Source organism: Hypanus sabinus, unplaced genomic scaffold (assembly GCF_030144855.1).
Source record: "Hypanus sabinus isolate sHypSab1 unplaced genomic scaffold, sHypSab1.hap1 scaffold_1469, whole genome shotgun sequence".
In the NCBI taxonomy this organism is placed as follows: Eukaryota; Metazoa; Chordata; class Chondrichthyes; order Myliobatiformes; family Dasyatidae; genus Hypanus; species Hypanus sabinus.
Window position 1 is genome coordinate 22,626 of NW_026779543.1, and position 19,585 is coordinate 42,210.

Sequence of the window (19,585 nt, forward strand, 5' to 3'; positions counted from 1 at the left end):
TCCTCCAATCCTCAGGATCTGATCCAGAATCAATAGAACATTGGAAAATGGTTACGAATGTGTCCACGATTTCTAGACCCACTTCTTTAAGTACTCTGGCATGCAGACCATCTGGCCCTCGGGATTTATCAGCCTTCAGTCCCATCAGTCTAACCAACAACATTTTCTGACTAATGTGGATTTCCGTCAGTTACTCCGTTGCCCTAGGTCCTCTGACCGCATCTGGGAAATTGTCTGTGTTTTCCCTAGTGAAGACAGTTCCAAAGTATCTGTTCAACTCGTCTGCCATTTCCTTGTTCCCTATAATAAATTCACCCGTTTCTGCCTTCAGGGGCCCAACTTTGGCCTTAAATGTTTTTTTTTTCCTCTTCACAAACAAAGAAGCTTTTACTATTCTCCTCGGTATTCTTGGCTAGCTTACCTTCGTCCCCCATATTTTCTCCTCCTATTGTATTTTTTGTTATCTTCTGTTGCTCCTTAAATGTTTCCCAATCATCTGGCTTGCCGGTCATCGTTGCTATTTTATACTTCTCTTTTATTTTTATACTGTCCTTGACTTCCCTTATTAGCCACGGACGCCCCCTAATCCCCTTAGAGTCCTTCTTCCTGTTCCAGTGTCACCCCTGCTAGGGTATCTTTCCAGTCAACTTTGTCTAGGTCCTTCCTCATGGCTCCATAGTTCCCTTTTTTCAACTGTAAAACTGACACATCCCATTTTCCCTACTCCCTCTCAAATTGTAGATTAAAACATCATATTCTGGTCACTATCTCCTAATGGCTCCTTTACCTCCAGTTCCCTTCTCAAATCCGTCCATTACACAACACTAGATCCACAATTGCCTTCTGCCTTCTAGGCTCCAGTACAATCTGCTCTAAGGATCCATCTCGGACGCACTACACAAACTCCATTTCTTGGGGTACAGTGCCAACCTGATCTTCACAGTCTCCCTGCATGTTGCATTACCTTTGCGACATGCTAATTTTAACTCTTGATTCAACTTGCACCCTATATCCCGGCTACTATTGGGGGGCCTGTTGACAACTCACATCAGAGCATTTTTGCCCTTCCAATTTCTCAGTTCTATCCATACTGACTCTGCATCTCCTGATTCTATGTCTCCCCTCGCAAGGGACTGAATTTTATTCCTCACCAGTAGAGTCTCCCCAGCCCCTCTGTCCACCTGCTGTCCTTTCGATTGGACGTATACGCTTGAATATTCATGTCCCAGCCCTGGTCCTCTTGCAGCCATGTCTATGTTATTCCTATAGCATCCTATAATTTCCATCTGAGCGTCAAGCTCATCCACTTTATTTCTTATACTTCGTGCATTCATATATAATACTTTTCGTTCCCCTCGCTTCTCACACGGACTGCTGTTGCACTTGGCCATACTCTCCGATCCCTTCCTGAGCTTTCTACCCCTTTAATTCTGTTGTCATTGTTAAGTTTTCTGTTTCACTCTTTCCCTTTAACTGTGTCCTTATATTTCGAGTTCGTACTCACCTGTCCCCCCACTTACTAGTTTAAACACACCCGTGTTGCAGTGGCAAACCGGCCTGCCAGAACGCAGGCCCCCCGCTTGTTAAGGTGCAAACCGTCCCTTTCCTTCTTCTCCGTCCACACTGCCTGTTGAATTCCTCTCCTCGTTCTGTCTCCCCATTCTCTCCTATTTTCCCGTCCATCGGCTTTATCTCTCAAACGATTTCCCTTCTCTGTCCATCCATCTGCTGCTCAGTCTCCACTTCTTTCTCTGCTCACTTCCTCATCTTCCTCAAATTTTCTCCCGGTCTCCCACTCCGCCTCACCATTCTCTACCCGTCTCTTGCCCTTCTATTTGTCTCTCTCTCAGATTCTCTTCCATTCTGTTCCAGATTATCTGGACCCCACCTACTCTCAGCTGAACTTTCACCAAAATGAAATTCCCATCGCTAAGGAAGAAAATCCTCCTCTGGCGCCGAGACCAGGAGAAATGCCAACGACTGCTCAGGCAGGTCAGATTTCATGTTTTGAAGGGGTCACGTGCTATACGTTATATATAGTGATAATTCATCTGCATCGACCAATGCCCTGGCAGCTGGTTCCACAGACTGTCCACCATCTGAGTAACAAATGGTTGTCAATCGGCTCACCAGTTGAATCTTTTTTCCCCTTTCTCCTTATACCTGTGCGCTCTGGTCCTCGACTGTCCAGATCCAGGGGAAATAATTGCGCCCATTCACTCTGTCTGTCCTCCTTGTGGTTTTATAAACCCCTGAACGGTCACGCCTGCCCTACAAGGAATAAAGTTACAATCAACCCAACCTCTTTCCCGAACTGAGTCCCTGGAGTCCCGGCAACGTCGCCCAAAATCTCCCCGAGCACTCATTTCCAGTTCTATGGCATGTCTCCGGGAACCGGTCGTCCAACACTGAGCACCGTACTCCACCTGCGACCTCACCGACTTTCGGTACAACTGCAACGTGGTCGCCCGACTCCTGTACTCAGTGACTTTCTGATGAAGGCCTGCGTTCAGACGCATTCTTCACCGTCCTGTCTACCTGTCACTTCACTTTCTGGGAACCGTGTCCCTGTACCTCGGGTCCTTCTGTTCTCTAACACTCCTCAGTGTTCCTCCGAATCGTTGTGAAAATCCAACACTGGGCTGTCTTACTGAAATACGATTACTCACACATGTCCGATTTAAATAGCATTTCCTTCAGCTCGTGACGGGCGCCTCGTCTGAGAAAAGAACTGCAACATTAAACCTTTGCTCCGGACACAGAGCCATTTCTATATTCAGTCAGCCAGCCGGCCCTGCGTCGCGCCCATATTCCAGAGCATATACCATCTGGGACACTGTTAGAATATGGGTTCAGTACATCCACCATCCCGACTTGACCAGTCCACCGCAATCCAGTTAATCAGATATATCTCCTCGATTCCACATCATCCTCCAGAACAGATAACCATCTGAACAATTGTTAATAGCCATGTTAAGTACGATACATACACTACTAGAGCTTGACCTGTCATCCGGGTTAAATCAGCCCGACATTTCACCTCGGGTCTCATATAATCTAGCATCGCCCTCTCTCTTCTATCTTCCACCGTCCCAATCTTCCCTTCTTCCTCCCTCTGTCACTGCTCCTTTCCTTCTCCGTCTCTCCCTACCTCCGTGCCTTCCATCTTCCTGAGCAATCTACCAACTGGGACCTCGTGTTTGGAATTGTTAAATTCAGCGTCCATTATGCCTACAAATACGCACAAACCAGTCGGTCAAATCTCTCTGGGTCCCAAACCAATCTACAGATTAGCCAACAAGTGGAAACATTAAACGCCTTATTGAGTTCCCTACACATCACGTCTACCACCCTGCTGTCATGAACCGTCCGGGTTCCTGAATCCTCATATAGAAACTGCTCCGCCCCTGAGCGAAAGAAACTGCAGAACACCGTGGACACAGCTGAACTCTTCTCGGCAAAATGCATCCCTCCAGGAACTGCCTATACTGCCTGCTGTCATCGTGATCAAAGAACCAAACCCACTACCCGGTCATGCTGTCTTCTGCCCCCACCCCATGGGAAAAGATGTCTCACTAGAACATAGAAGTCTACAGCACATTTAGGCCCTTCGGCCCACAATGTTCTGCCGACCATGTAAACTATTCCATAAACTGCCTGGAATTTCTATGCCGCAGAGCCCTCTATTTTTCTAAGCTCCATGTGCCTATTTAAGAGGCTCTTTATTGACCCTATTGCACTCTCCTCCACCACCGTCGACGGCCGTGCTTTCCACGCACTCACCACTTTCTGTGTGAAAGTCTTAACCCGTCACACCCTCGACACCTATTTCCAAGCACTATAAAGCTCTGTTCACTGGTGTTAGCCATTACACCTCTGGGAAACAGCGTCTGGCTAACTACGTGATCAATGCCTCTTGTGATCTTAAAGTCTCTCAGGCCAATTATTATCCGCCGTCTTTCTGAGGAGAAAGTTCCAAGATCACTCAGCTTATTCTCATGAGGTACGCTACCCAATCCAGGCAACAACCTTGTAAATCTACTCTGTACTGTCTCTATAGCATTCCCACAGTGAACACAGTGCTCCAAATAGGATCTATCCATGGTTTTATATAGCTGTAACTAGGCGCAAGGACAGCTTCTATTCAACTGCTATCAGAATATTGAACGGTCCCGTATTGGGATATCAGGTACGCTTAACCTCACAATCATCTCCTCGTGGCCCTTCAACATTCTTGTGTGCCTCCGTGCACTTCCTCTGTAACTGTGACGCTTTACACTGTCACTTCCTGTGACTGGTGTACCGCGTTGTATTCCAGCGAAGTTAGCTGAATCTATGGATGTTGCTGAGACCTGTCCTGTTGTTGATGAAAATAAATGATGTCGTTGAAAATGTGGATGGAGGGTTGGTAAGTCTGTACCTAATACGAAGTTGAGTGGTGTTAGGGACCGTGTAGGAGATCTGCAATGAATGCAGTAGGGCATGGATCAGTTTCAGATATGGGTTGGCGAAATGGCAGATTGAGCTTAACACAGAAAAACGCACAATTTACACTTTGGTAGGTAAAATGGTAACCAGTAACAAACTATTAAAGACAAGAACCAAAACGGTGTTGATTATCAGAGGGATCTTGTGGTGCAATGTCATTGCTCGTGGCCATGCTTACTGACAGGGATTTATGAAGGCATATAGGATTCTTGTCTTTATTAGGCTGTATCAGTCATATTATATGAGGATTGGGAAGCTTTTAAAAACTTGCAGAAGGAAACTAAGAAGGTCATTACGAAGGAAAAGATGAATTATGAAAGGAAGCTGGTGACTAATATCAAAGAAAATACTAAAAGTTTTTGCTTGTGTATATAAAGGGTGAAAGAGATTCAAGGGTAGTTATTGGACCAATAGAAAATGATGCTGGGGATATGGTAATGAGAGACGCAGAGATGGCAGAGGAACTGAATGTAAATGTTGCGTCCGACTTCAGAGTTGAAGAAGTCTGCAGTATGCGGATATTCAAAAATGTTTGTGCAGTGAAAATTATGTATGAGAAGGTGCTCAGAATGCTTAATGGTCTGAGGGTGGATAAATCTACTGGGCCCGATGGAATACACCCTCGGGTTCTGAAGAAAGTAGCTGGAGAGATGGCGGAGGCACTAACAATGACCTTTCAAGGAACGATAGATTCTGGCATTGTACCAGATGGCTGGAAAATTCAAGATGCTACTCTGCTATTTAGGAAGGGTGGGATGCAGCAGAAAGGAATCTACAGATGAGTTTACGGAATACCTGCAGGCAAATGATAAGGTAGGCCGAAACCGGCATATTGTCCTGGAAGGAACATCCTGCCTGATTAACCTACTGCATTTTTCTGAGGAAACTACTAGCAGGGAAGTCTAACGGGAAGCAGTAGAGATGGTAAACTTGTAATTTCAGAAGGCCTTTGGCAAGGTGCCGCACATGAGGCTGCTTGGGAAAATAAGAGACCATAAAAGTATAGGGCCCAAAGAAGAGTGTGTGGAGCATTGACTGATCAGCAGCAAAGTGAGACTGGGAATAAAGAGATCCTATTCCGTCTGGCTGGCGGTTACCAGTGGAGTTCCACAGGGTTCGGTGCTGGAATCTTTGCTTTTTGCGATGCATGTCAATGATTTCCCGCTGACACAAATATAGTTGGAGGAGCGAGAAGTGTTGAGGAAACAGAGATGCTGCTGAGGGTCGTAGATAGTTTATAGGAATGGGAAACGAAGTGGCAAATGAAATACAATGTTGGAAAGTGTACGTTCATGTAGTTTGTTGGAAGAAATAAACGGGCATACTATTATTTAGATGGGGAGAGAATTCAAAATGCAGAAATGCAAAGGGACTTTGGGAGTCTTTCTGGAGGATACTCTAAAATTTAACCTCCAGTTTGAGTCAATGGTGAAGAAGGCCAATGCAATGCAGGTATTGATTTCTACAGGTATAGAATATAAGAGCAGGGATGTGATGTTGAGGCTGAATAAGGCACTGGTGAGACCACACTTGGAGTATTGTTAGCAGTATTGGGCTCCTTATTTTAGAAAATGTATTCCGTCATTGGAAGGTTTCAGAGAAGATTCACGAGAATGATTCCAGGAATGAAGGGGTACCGTATGAGGAACGTCCGGAAACTCACGGGCTGTATACCCTGGAATTCAGGAGGAGGAGGGGGATTGCATAGAAAAATTCCGAATGCTGAGTACTGAGCGGATTACATACAGCAAAGTTATTTCCCTTGGTAGGGAAGTCGAGAACAAGAGGGCAGGAATCAGGATTGATGGACCTCTTTTTTGAACTGATATTAGGGAGAACTTACTTTAGTCAGAGGTTGGAAAATCTGCGGTTTTTGAAGCGACAAACGGCTGTGGAGGACAAGTCATTGGATAAATCTAAGGCAGAGATAGATAGGTTCTAGTTTAGCCAAGATACCAAATGATATGGCGAGAAGGAATGGGAGTGGGGATTGCTGGAGGATTGGATCACCCCGTTATTGAATGGCGGAGCAGACTCAATGGGTCAAATGGCCCCCTTCTGCTCCTATATCTTCTGGCGATAGGGTCTACTGATTTTAGCAGCCAGTCATCTCCATTTTAATTCAGATCAGTCATTGACATCACAAAACACAACCAGCCACTTGTATATGTAAATGATAATCAACCTTGTGAATCTTTTTTTTAAATATATATTGAGATTTGTTTAACTCGGGTCTCTGGTACTGTGAGCAACCACGTTACCTACCGCTCGTCCTCTTGCAATCAGACAGGAAAGAAAGGAAAGCCCCATTGCATTGTAATCCCTAAAAGACCATCATATTTCCAATGTGTGACAAAACAAGTTGCAAACAACAGTACAACCACGACCAAAATAATAAAACCTTAACCCTCTCTCTTCCCCCTCTATCACCCATTGTCTCTCTCTCCTTCTGTCCCTCTCGCAACCTCTGCCATTTTTCTCCCCTCACTCTGCCCGTCTCTTCCTGACTCTTTCGATAACGCTCTTACTCTTCACACTGCCGCTTCACTCATAACCTCGTTCCATCTTCTCCATTCCCACAGATTGTCGAATTCCTCTCCTCGTTCAGGCTCCCCATTCTCTCCCATTTTCCCGTTCATCACCTTCATCTGTCACCCTATTTCCCGTCTCCATCCGTCCCCCATCTACTGCTCAGTGTCCACGTCACTCTCCACTCACTTCACCTTCTCCCTCATATTTTCTACCTGTCTCTCACTCCGTCCCCACCAGTGTCTACCTGTCCCTTACCCTTCTATTTGCCTCTCTGACACATTCTCTTGCATTCTGTCCTAGATGATCTGGACCCCACCTACTCGCGGCTGAACCTTCTCCAAAATGAACTTCCCATCGCTAACGAAGAAGATCCTCCTGTTGCGTCTGGACCAGGAGAAATGTCAGTGACTGCGCAGGCAGGTCAGAGTTCACATTGATGATGCTATTCTGAGGGGGCACAGTCACAGTGCAAGTGTTAATGCATCTGCATCGACCCTTTCTTCTGGCAGTTCCTTCCACAGACGGAGCACCGTCTGATTAAAAAAAAATGTCTCTCTGGTCCGCAGTTAAATCTCTTTCTGCTATCGCCTCAGAACTTTGCGTTCTGTCCTCGATTCTAGAAGTATACAGAAAATGACTCTGCGCATTCATATTGTCTGTGCCCCACATGGTTTTATAAACCTCTGTAAGGTCACCCATGAACTCCAAGGTATAAAATCCTAAACTGCCTGAATTATCTCCGTAACTCAGTCCATCGAGTCTCGGCAACATACGCGTCAAGCTCCCTCTGCAATCGCTGCTGCTCAGTGGCATTACTCCTGGAGCAGGTGGACAACGACTATCTATCCTTGACCACAATTTCTGGGAACTGTTTTCCCGTAGTCTTGGGTCCATCTATTCTATAACACACCCTATGGTTCCTCCTTTGCCTGTGAATGTGCCATCCGGGCTTGTCTTCCTCAAATACTACATCTCTCTCACCTCTCCTTTCTTTCTCCATCTCTTCCTCCCTTTCTCTCTTCAATCTCCCAAACCGATCTACCATCTGGGATCTTGTGACTGTATTTGTTAAAGCCATTGTAGATTTATCTGGCAATCAGGACAAACAGGTCATCGGCAATCAAATCGGTCCGTCTAATCTCCCTGGGCTCCACCCCATTATACAGAGCAGCCAAACAAATGCCTGATTGAAGACCCTATACGTCATTGTCTACTACACTTCCCTAATCGTCCGTCTCGCTACCTCTCTCCAAATATGGACATCTAACAAGTTCCTTCCGTGGCCGCTGGCCCACATTCCCTGCTGCCTCGGTGCAGCAGCCAGATTAATCATAGACCCCCGCCCAACCCAGACTCACTCCCATTGGGGGGGGGAGTATCGGATTATCGAACGTCCCCCTAGGGCGATCAGACGGACTCCTCACCTCACGATCTGTCTCGTCGTGCCCCCTTGCACCTTATCGTCTGCCCGCCCTGCCCTCTCTCTGTAACTGTGACACTTTATTCTGCATTCTGTGATTGCAAATTGAGCTACAGACTCCCTCACCGCCCTATCTAACCTTGACCTCAATTTCTGGGAAACGTTTACCCGTAATCTGGGTCCATCTATCCTTTAGCTCTTCCCAAGGTTCATCCTCTTCACTGTGAGTGTCCCATCCTGGCTCGTCTTCCTGAAATACCTAACCGTAGGCTTATACAGAAAGTCAGAAGCCACGGAATCCAGGGAAGATTCAGAATTGGCTTGCCTGCAGAAGGCAGAGGGTCGTTGTGGACGGAGTCCATTCTGATTGGAGGATTGTGGCTAGAGGTGCCCCACAAGGATCTGTTCTGGTCCCTTACTTTTTGTGATTTTTATTAACGAACTGGATGTGGGGGTAGAAGAGTGGTTTAGCAAGATTGCAGACGACACAAATGTTGGTGGTGTTGCAGATAGTGTTGCGGTTTGTTGAAGATTGCAGAGAGACATTGAAAGGGCTGAGAATTGGAAGATGGAGCTCAAGCCGGAGAAGTGTGAGGTGGTACACTTTGGAAGGACAAACCCCAAGGCAGAGTACAAAGTATATGGCAGCATACTTGGTAGCGTGGAGGAGAAGAGATATCTGGAAATATATGTCCATAGATTCCTGAAAGTTGACTCACAGGTATTTAGGTTAGTTAAGAAAGATTACGGAGTGTTTCATAAGATGAGGGATAGAATTTAAGAGTCGCGGGCAATGATGCAGCTCTAGAACTGTTAGGACACACTTGGAGTATTGTGTCCAGTTCTGGTCGCCTCAGTATAGGAAGTATGTGGATTCATTGGAAAGGGTAAAGAGGATATTTACCAGGATGCTGCCTGGTTTATAGAATATGCATAATGAACAGAGATTAAGAGGGCTATGCTTTATTTTCTCTCTCTGGAGAGAAAGAGGATGAGAGAAGACATGTTAAGTTATACAAAATATTAAGAGGAATAGATAGAGTGGACAGACAGCGCCACTTCTCCAGGTCAACACTGCTCAATACAAGGTGACAGGGCTTTAAGGTAAGAGGGTGGAAAGTTTAAGGGCGATATTAGAGGAAGGTTTTTAAATCAGAGAGTGGTTGGTACGGAGAATGCACTGCCTGAGTCAGTGGTAGAGGCAGATTCACTAGTGGAATTTAAGAGATTACTATACATCTATATGGAGGAATTTCAGGTGGAGGGTTACATGAGAAGAAGGGTTTAAAAGTGGCCCGAAGTGCCTGTACTGTGTGTACTATTCTATGTTCTATGTTGTAACATTGTCATGCATTTCTTGCTCGTCATTTCCACCCATAAAGCCTCACTTAGACGAATTATCTTGCTTGTCCTGATTGTTCACTACGGTAACATATTCTAAGCCTAGTAATGTCACCGCTCCTCCTTTAATTCCTTCTGCCTTCTCACATCGAAATATGGTGCTCTCCTGCTTGCTCTTCCTGCACACAATTCTCAGTAATGGCTACAATCTTATAATTCACTGTATTGATTCATTCCCTGATCTAAACCGCATTTCCTTAAAGCTTCCTGCATTGAGATATGCCCCAATCCCGTCTGGGATATTGCCTGTGTCTACCCCAGTGAAGACAGATCCAACTGTTCATCTCATCTGCCATTCCCTTGTTCCCCATAATAAATTCAACTGTTTCTGTCTTCAAGGGCCCAAATTTGGTCTTAACTAATATATTTTATCATGAATACCAAATGAAGCTTTTACTATCCTCATCTATATTCTTTGCTAGCTTACCTTCGTACCTCAAAATTTCTTCCCTTATTGCCTTTTTTGTTATATTCTGTTGCTCTGAAAGTTTCCCAGTCCTCTGGCTTCCCGCTCATCTTTGCTATGTTAGACTTCTTCTCTTTTATTGTTATACTGTCCTTGACATCTCTTGTTAGCCACGGTCGCCAATAGGTATCACGACCTCTGGCTGTTCTGCTTCCTTCTACAGGATATCATGGACGCGATCAGAAACATCCTGGTCCCAGGCAACAGGGAGGGAAGCAACCACCCGTGTATCTTTCCAGCGTACTCAGAATCGCCTGTCTGACCCCTTAACTATAGAGTCCCGATTTACTGCTTGTGTTCTCTACCCTACTTAGCAACAGGGACAGACCCTGTGCCAGGAGCGCGTCAGTTGTTGCATCCCATAGGTATCCAGTCCCCCTCCAACAGTACTCAAACAGGAGCACTTATAGTTTAAAGGGACAGCCACACGGATACTCTCAATTATCTGACTTCTGCGTTTCCTCTCCTGACTGTTACCCATTTATCTGTCTCCCGGGGACCCGGTGTGACTGCTTACATGTAAATCCCGTCTATCATCTCCTCACTCTCCCTGACCAGACGTTTCCCTCTCCTGACTGCTACACATTTATCTGTCTCCCCAGGACCCGGTATGACTGCTTGCCTGTAAATCCCCTCTATCATCTCCGCACTCTCGCTGACCAGACGTTTCCCTCTCCTGACTGTTACCCATTTATCTGTCTCCCGGGGACCCGGAGTGACTGCATGCCTGTAAATCCCGTCTATCATCTCCTCACTCTCCCTGACCAGACGTTTCCCTCTCCTGACTGTTACCCATTTATCTGTCTCCCGGGGACCCGGAGTGACTGCATGCCTGTAAATCCCATCTATCATCTCCTCACTCTCCCTGACCAGACGTTTCCCTCTCCTGACTGTTACCCATTTATCTCTCTCCCCAGGACCCGGTGTGAATGCTTGCCTGTAAATCGCCTCTATCATCTCCGCACTCTCCCTGACCAGAAGTTTCCCTCTCATGACTGTTACCCATATAACTGTCTCCCCAGGACCCGGTGTGACTGCTTGCCTGTAAATCCCGTCTATCATCTCCGCAATCTCCCTGACCAGACGTTTCCCTCTCCTGACTGTTACACATTTATCTGTCTCCCGAGGACCCGCTGTGACTGCTTGCCTGTAAATCCCGTCTATCATCTCCGCACTCTCCCTGACCAGACGTTTCCCTCTCCTGACTGTTACCCATTTATCTGTCTCCCCAGGACCCGGAGTGACTGCTTGCCTGTAAATCCCGTCTATCATCTCCGCACTCTCCCTGACCAGAGGTTTCCCTCTCCTGACTGTTACCCATTTATCTGTCTCCCAAGGACCCGGAGTGACTGCATGCCTGTAAATCCCCTCTATCATCTCCGCACTCTCCCTGACCAGACGTTTCCCTCTCCTGACTGTTACCCATTTATCTGTCTCCCCAGGACCCGGAGTGACTGCATGCCTGTAAATCCCCTCTATCATCTCCGCACTCTCCCTGACCAGACGTTTCCCTCTCCTGACTGTTACCCATTTATCTGTCTCCCGGGGACCCGGTGTGACTCCTTGCCTGTTAATCCCCTCTATCATCTTCGCACTCTCCCTGACCAGACGTTTCCCTCTCCTGACTGTTACCCATTTATCTGTCTCCCCAGGACCCGGAGTGACTGCATGCCTGTAAATCCCCTCCATCATCTCCGCACTCTCCCTGACCAGAAGTTTCCCTCTCCTGACTGTTACACATTTATCTGTCTCCCGAGGGCCCGCTGTGACTGCTTGACTGTAAATCCCCTCTATCATCTCCTCACTCACCCTGACCAGCCGTTTCCCTCTCCTGACTGTTACCCATTTATCTGTCACCACAGGACCCGGTGTGACTGCTTGCCTGTAAATCCCGTCTATCATCTCCTCACTCTCCCTGACCAGACGTTTCCCTCTCCTGACTGTTACCCATGTATCTGTCTCCCCAAGACCCGGTGTGACTGCTTGCCTGTAAATCCCGTCTATCATCTCCGCACTCTGCCTGACCAGACGTTTCCCTCTCCTGACTGTTACCCATTTATCTGTCTCCCGGGGACCCGGAATGACTGCATGCCTGTAAATCCCATCTATCATCTCCTCACTCTCCCTGACCAGACGTTTCCCTCTCCTGACTGTTACCCATTTATCTGTCTCCCGGGGACCCGGTGTGAATGCTTGCCTGTAAATCGCCTCTATCATCTCCGCACTCTCCCTGACCAGAAGTTTCCCACTCATGACTGTTACCCATATATCTGTCTCCCCAGGACCCGGTGTGACTGCTTGCCTGTAAATCCCGTCTATCATCTCCGCACTCTCCCTGACCAGACGTTTCCCTCTCCTGACTGTTACACATGTATCTGTCTCCCGAGGGCCCGCTGTGACTGCTTGACTGTAAATCCCCTCTATCATCTCCTCACTCACCCTGACCAGCCGTTTCCCTCTCCTGACTGTTACCCATTTATCTGTCTCCCGGGGACCCGGAATGACTGCATGCCTGTAAATCCCATCTATCATCTCCTCACTCTCCCTGACCAGACGTTTCCCTCTCCTGACTGTTACCCATTTATCTCTCTCCCCAGGACCCGGTGTGACTGCTTGCCTGTAAATCCCCTCTATCATCTCCGCACTCTCCCTGACCAGACGTTTCCCTCTCCTGACTGTTACCCATTTATCTGTCTCCCGGGGACCCGGTGTGAATGCTTGCCTGTAAATCGCCTCTATCATCTCCGCACTCTCCCTGACCAGAAGTTTCCCACTCATGACTGTTACCCATATATCTGTCTCCCCAGGACCCGGTGTGACTGCTTGCCTGTAAATCCCGTCTATCATCTCCGCACTCTCCCTGACCAGGCGTTTCCCTCTCCTGACTGTTACACATTTATCTGTCTCCCGAGGGCCCGCTGTGACTGCTTGACTGTAAATCCCCTCTATCATCTCCTCACTCACCCTGACCAGCCGTTTCCCTCTCCTGACTGTTACCCATTTATCTGTCTCCCGGGGACCCGGAATGACTGCATGCCTGTAAATCCCATCTATCATCTCCTCACTCTCCCTGACCAGACGTTTCCCTCTCCTGACTGTTACCCATTTATCTCTCTCCCCAGGACCCGGTGTGACTGCTTGCCTGTAAATCCCGTCTATCATCTCCGCACTCTCCCTGACCAGACGTTTCCCTCTCCTGACTGTTACCCATTTATCTGTCTCCCCAGGACCCGGTGTGACTGCTTGCCTGTAAATCCCCTCTATCATCTCCTCAATCTCCCTGACCAGACGTTTCCCTCTCCTGACTGTTACCCATTTATTTGTCTCCCCAGGACCCGGTGTGACTGCTTGCCTGTAAATCCCGTCTATCATCTCCGCACTCTCGCTGACCAGACGTTTCCCTCTCCTGACTGTTACCCATTTATCTGTCTCCCCAGGACCCGCTGTGACAGCTTGCCTGTAAATCCCGTATGTCATCTCCGCACTCTCCCTGACCAGACGTTTCCCTCTCCTGACTGTTATCCATTTATCCGTCTCCCCAGGACCCGGAGTGACTGCATGCCTGTAAATCCCCTCTATCATCTCCGCACTCTCCCTGACCAGACGTTTCCCTCTCCTGACTGTTACCCATTTATCTCTCTCCCCAGGACCGGGTGTGACTGCTTGCCTGTAAATCCCGTCTATCATCTCCTCACTCTCCCTGACCAGACGTTTCCCTCTCCTGACTGTTACCCATTTATCTGTCTCCCCAGGACCCGGTGTGACTGCTTGCCTGTAAATCCCGTCTATCATCTCCGCACTCTCCCTGACCAGACGTTTCCCTCTCCTGACTGTTACCCATTTATCTGTCTCCCCAGGACCCGGAGTGACTGCATGCCTGTAAATCCCCTCTATCATCTCCTCACGTTCCCTGACCAGACGTTTCCCTCTCCTGACTGTTACCCATTTATCTGTCTCCCCAGGGCCCGGTGTGACTGCTTGCCTGTAAATCCCCTCTATCATCTCCTCACTCTCCCTAACCAGACGTTTCCGTCTCCTGTCTGTTACCCATTTATCTGTCTCCCCAGGACCCGGTGTGACTGCTTGCCTGTAAATCCCGTCTATCATCTTCGCACTCTCCCTGACCAGACGTTTCCCTCTCCTGACTGTTACCCATTTATCTGTCTCCCTAGGACCCGGTGTGACTGCTTGCCTGTAAATCCCGTTTATCATCTCCGCACTCTCCCTGACCAGACGTTTCCCTCTCCTGACTGTGACACATTTATCTGTCTCCCGAGGACCCGCTGTGACTGCTTGCCTGTAAATACCGTCTATCATCTCCGCACTCTCCCTGACCAGACGTTTCCCATTTATCTGTCTCCCGAGGGCCCGGAGTGACTGCATGCCTGTAAATCCCGTCTATCATCTCCTCACTCTCCCTGACCAGACGTTTCCCTCTCCTGACTGTGACCCATTTATCTGTCTCCCGGGGACCCGCTGTGACTGCTTGCCTGTAAATCCCCTCTATAATCTCCGCACTCTGCCTGACCAGACGTTTCCCTCTCCTGACTGTTACACATTTATCTGTCTCCCCAGGACCCGCTCTGACTGCTTGCCTGTAAATCCCCTCTATCATCTCCTCACTCTCCCTGACCAGACGTTTCCCACTCCTGACTGTTACCCATTTATCTGTCTCCCCAGGATCCGGAGTGACTGCATGCCTGTTAATCCCGTCTATCATCTCCGCACTCTCCCTGACCAGACGTTTCCCTCTCCTGACTGTTACCCATTTATCTGTCTCCCCAAGACCCGGTGTGACTGCTTGCCTGTAAATCCCTTCTATCATCTCCGCACTCTCCCTGACCAGACGTTTCCCTCTCCTGACTGTTACCCATTTATCTGTCTCCCGAGGGCCCGGTGTGACTGCTTGACTGTAAATGCCCTCTATCATCTCCTCACTCACCCTGACAAGACGTTTCCCTCTCCTGACTGTTACCCATTTATCTGTCACCCCAGGACCCGGTGTGACTGCTTGCCTGTAAATCCCGTCTATCATCTCCGCACTCTCCCTGACCAGACGTTTCCCTCTCCTGACTGTTACCCATTTATCTGTCTCCCCAGGACCCGGTGTGACTGCTTGCCTGTAAATCCCCTCTATCATCTCCTCAATCTCCCTGACCAGACGTTTCCCTCTCCTGACTGTTACCCATTTATTTGTCTCCCCAGGACCCGGTGTGACTGCTTGCCTGTAAATCCCGTCTATCATCTCCGCACTCTCGCTGACCAGACGTTTCCCTCTCCTGACTGTTACACATTTATCTGTCTCCCCAGGACCCGCTGTGACAGCTTGCCTGTAAATCCCGTATATCATCTCCGCACTCTCCCTGACCAGACGTTTCCCTCTCCTGACTGTTACCCATTTATCTGTCACCCCAGGACCCGGTGTGACTGCTTGCCTGTAAATCCCGTCTATCATCTCCGCACTCTCCCTGACCAGACGTTTCCCTCTCCTGACTGTTACCCATTTATCTGTCTCCCCAGGACCCGGTGTGACTGCTTGCCTGTAAATCCCGTTTATCATCTCCGCACTCTCCCTGACCAGACGTTTCCCTCTCCTGACTGTGACACATTTATCTGTCTCCCGAGGACCCGCTGTGACTGCTTGCCTGTAAATACCGTCTATCATCTCCGCACTCTCCCTGACCAGATGTTTCCCTCTCCTGACTGTTACACATTTATCTGTCTCCCGAGGGCCCGGTGTGACTGCTTGACTGTAAATGCCCTCTATCATCTCCTCACTCACCCTGACAAGACGTTTCCCTCTCCTGACTGTGACACATTTATCTGTCTCCCGAGGACCCGCTGTGACTGCTTGCCTGTAAATACCGTCTATCATCTCCGCACTCTCCCTGACCAGATGTTTCCCTCTCCTGACTGTTACACATTTATCTGTCTCCCGAGGGCCCGGTGTGACTGCTTGACTGTAAATGCCCTCTATCATCTCCTCACTCACCCTGACAAGACGTTTCCCTCTCCTGACTGTTTCCCATTTATCTGTCACCCCAGGACCCGGTGTGACTGCTTGCCTGTAAATCCCGTCTATCATCTCCGCACTCTCCCTGACCAGACGTTTCCCTCTCCTGACTGTTACCCATTTATTTGTCTCCCCAGGACCCGGTGTGACTGCTTGCCTGTAAATCCCGTCTATCATCTCCGCACTCTCGCTGACCAGACGTTTCCCTCTCCTGACTGTTACCCATTTATCTGTCTCCCCAGGACCCGCTGTGACAGCTTGCCTGTAAATCCCGTATATCATCTCCGCACTCTCCCTGACCAGACGTTTCCCTCTCCTGACTGTTACCCATTTATCTGTCTCCCCAGGACCCGGAGTGACTGCATGCCTGTCAATCCCCTCTATCATCTCCGCACTCTCGCTGACCAGACGTTTCCCTCTCCTGACTGTTACCCATTTATCTGTCTCCCCAGGACCCGGTGTGACTGCTTGCCTGTAAATCCCGTCTATCATCTCCGCACTCTCCCTGACCAGACGTTTCCCTCTCCTGACTGTTACCCATTTATTTGTCTCCCCAGGACCCGGTGTGACTGCTTGCCTGTAAATCCCGTCTATCATCTCCGCACTCTCGCTGACCAGACGTTTCCCTCTCCTGACTGTTACCCATTTATCTGTCTCCCCAGGACCCGCTGTGACAGCTTGCCTGTAAATCCCGTATATCATCTCCGCACTCTCCCTGACCAGACGTTTCCCTCTCCTGACTGTTACCCATTTATCTGTCTCCCCAGGACCCGGAGTGACTGCATGCCTGTCAATCCCCTCTATCATCTCCGCACTCTCCCTGACCAGACGTTTCCCTCTCCTGACTGTTACCCATTTATCTGTCTCCCCAGGACCCGGTGTGACTGCTTGCCTGTAAATCCCGTCTATCATCTCCTCACTCTCCCTGACCAGACGTTTCCCTCTCCTGACTGTTACCCATTTATCTGTCTCCCCAGGACCCGGTGTGACTGCTTGCCTGTAAATCCCGTCTATCATCTCCGCACTCTCCCTGACCAGACGTTTCCCTCTCCTGACTGTTACCCATTTATCTGTCTCCCCAGGACCCGGTGTGACTGCTTGCCTGTAAATCCCGTCTATCATCTCCGCACTCTCGCTGACCAGACGTTTCCCTCTCCTGACTGTTACCCATTTATCTGTCTCCCCAGGACCCGCTGTGACAGCTTGCCTGTAAATCCCGTATATCATCTCCGCACTCTCCCTGACCAGACGTTTCCCTCTCCTGACTGTTACCCATTTATCTGTCACCCCAGGACCCGGTGTGACTGCTTGACTGTAAATGCCCTCTATCATCTCCTCACTCACCCTGACAAGACGTTTCCCTCTCCTGACTGTTACCCATTTATCTGTCACCCCAGGACCCGGTGTGACTGCTTGCCTGTAAATCCCGTCTATCATCTCCGCACTCTCCCTGACCAGACGTTTCCCTCTCCTGACTGTTACCCATTTATCTGTCTCCCCAGGACCCGGTGTGACTGCTTGCCTGTAAATCCCCTCTATCATCTCCTCAATCTCCCTGACCAGACGTTTCCCTCTCCTGACTGTTACCCATTTATTTGTCTCCCCAGGACCCGGTGTGACTGCTTGCCTGTAAATCCCGTCTATCATCTCCGCACTCTCGCTGACCAGACGTTTCCCTCTCCTGACTGTTACCCATTTATCTGTCTCCCCAGGACCCGCTGTGACAGCTTGCCTGTAAATCCCGTATATCATCTCCGCACTCTCCCTGACCAGACGTTTCCCTCTCCTGACTGTTACCCATTTATCTGTCTCCCCAGGACCCGGAGTGACTGCATGCCTGTCAATCCCCTCTATCATCTCCGCACTCTCCCTGACCAGACGTTTCCCTCTCCTGACTGTTACCCATTTATCTGTCTCCCCAGGACCCGGTGTGACTGCTTGCCTGTAAATCCCGTTTATCATCTCCGCACTCTCCCTGACCAGACGTTTCCCTCTCCTGACTGTGACACATTTATCTGTCTCCCGAGGACCCGCTGTGACTGCTTGCCTGTAAATACCGTCTATCATCTCCGCACTCTCCCTGACCAGATGTTTCCCTCTCCTGACTGTTACACATTTATCTGTCTCCCGAGGGCCCGGTGTGACTGCTTGACTGTAAATGCCCTCTATCATCTCCTCACTCACCCTGACAAGACGTTTCCCTCTCCTGACTGTGACACATTTATCTGTCTCCCGAGGACCCGCTGTGACTGCTTGCCTGTAAATACCGTCTATCATCTCCGCACTCTCCCTGACCAGATGTTTCCCTCTCCTGACTGTTACACATTTATCTGTCTCCCGAGGGCCCGGTGTGACTGCTTGACTGTAAATGCCCTCTATCATCTCCTCACTCACCCTGACAAGACGTTTCCCTCTCCTGACTGTTTCCCATTTATCTGTCACCCCAGGACCCGGTGTGACTGCTTGCCTGTAAATCCCGTCTATCATCTCCGCACTCTCCCTGACCAGACGTTTCCCTCTCCTGACTGTTACCCATTTATTTGTCTCCCCAGGACCCGGTGTGACTGCTTGCCTGTAAATCCCGTCTATCATCTCCGCACTCTCGCTGACCAGACGTTTCCCTCTCCTGACTGTTACCCATTTATCTGTCTCCCCAGGACCCGCTGTGACAGCTTGCCTGTAAATCCCGTATATCATCTCCGCACTCTCCCTGACCAGACGTTTCCCTCTCCTGACTGTTACCCATTTATCTGTCTCCCCAGGACCCGGAGTGACTGCATGCCTGTCAATCCCCTCTATCATCTCCGCACTCTCGCTGACCAGACGTTTCCCTCTCCTGACTGTTACCCATTTATCTGTCTCCCCAGGACCCGGTGTGACTGCTTGCCTGTAAATCCCGTCTATCATCTCCGCACTCTCCCTGACCAGACGTTTCCCTCTCCTGACTGTTACCCATTTATTTGTCTCCCCAGGACCCGGTGTGACTGCTTGCCTGTAAATCCCGTCTATCATCTCCGCACTCTCGCTGACCAGACGTTTCCCTCTCCTGACTGTTACCCATTTATCTGTCTCCCCAGGACCCGCTGTGACAGCTTGCCTGTAAATCCCGTATATCATCTCCGCACTCTCCCTGACCAGACGTTTCCCTCTCCTGACTGTTACCCATTTATCTGTCTCCCCAGGACCCGGAGTGACTGCATGCCTGTCAATCCCCTCTATCATCTCCGCACTCTCCCTGACCAGACGTTTCCCTCTCCTGACTGTT

General features: G+C 49.1%; 1 protein-coding gene across 2 annotated transcripts in view; it reads left to right on the forward strand.

The window, feature by feature from the left end:
- The first annotated feature begins 1,920 nt into the window (after positions 1–1,920).
- Positions 1,921–19,585, forward strand: part of LOC132387002 (oxidized low-density lipoprotein receptor 1-like) — a 35,756-nt gene continuing 18,091 nt past the window's right edge. For both annotated transcript variants that reach the window (XM_059959357.1, XM_059959358.1), the window contains exons 1-2: positions 1,921–1,992; positions 7,321–7,440. In XM_059959357.1, the coding sequence (XP_059815340.1) occupies positions 1,971–1,992; positions 7,321–7,440 (142 nt within the window). In that variant the 5' untranslated portion in view covers positions 1,921–1,970. The remainder of the gene's footprint in view (positions 1,993–7,320; positions 7,441–19,585) is intronic.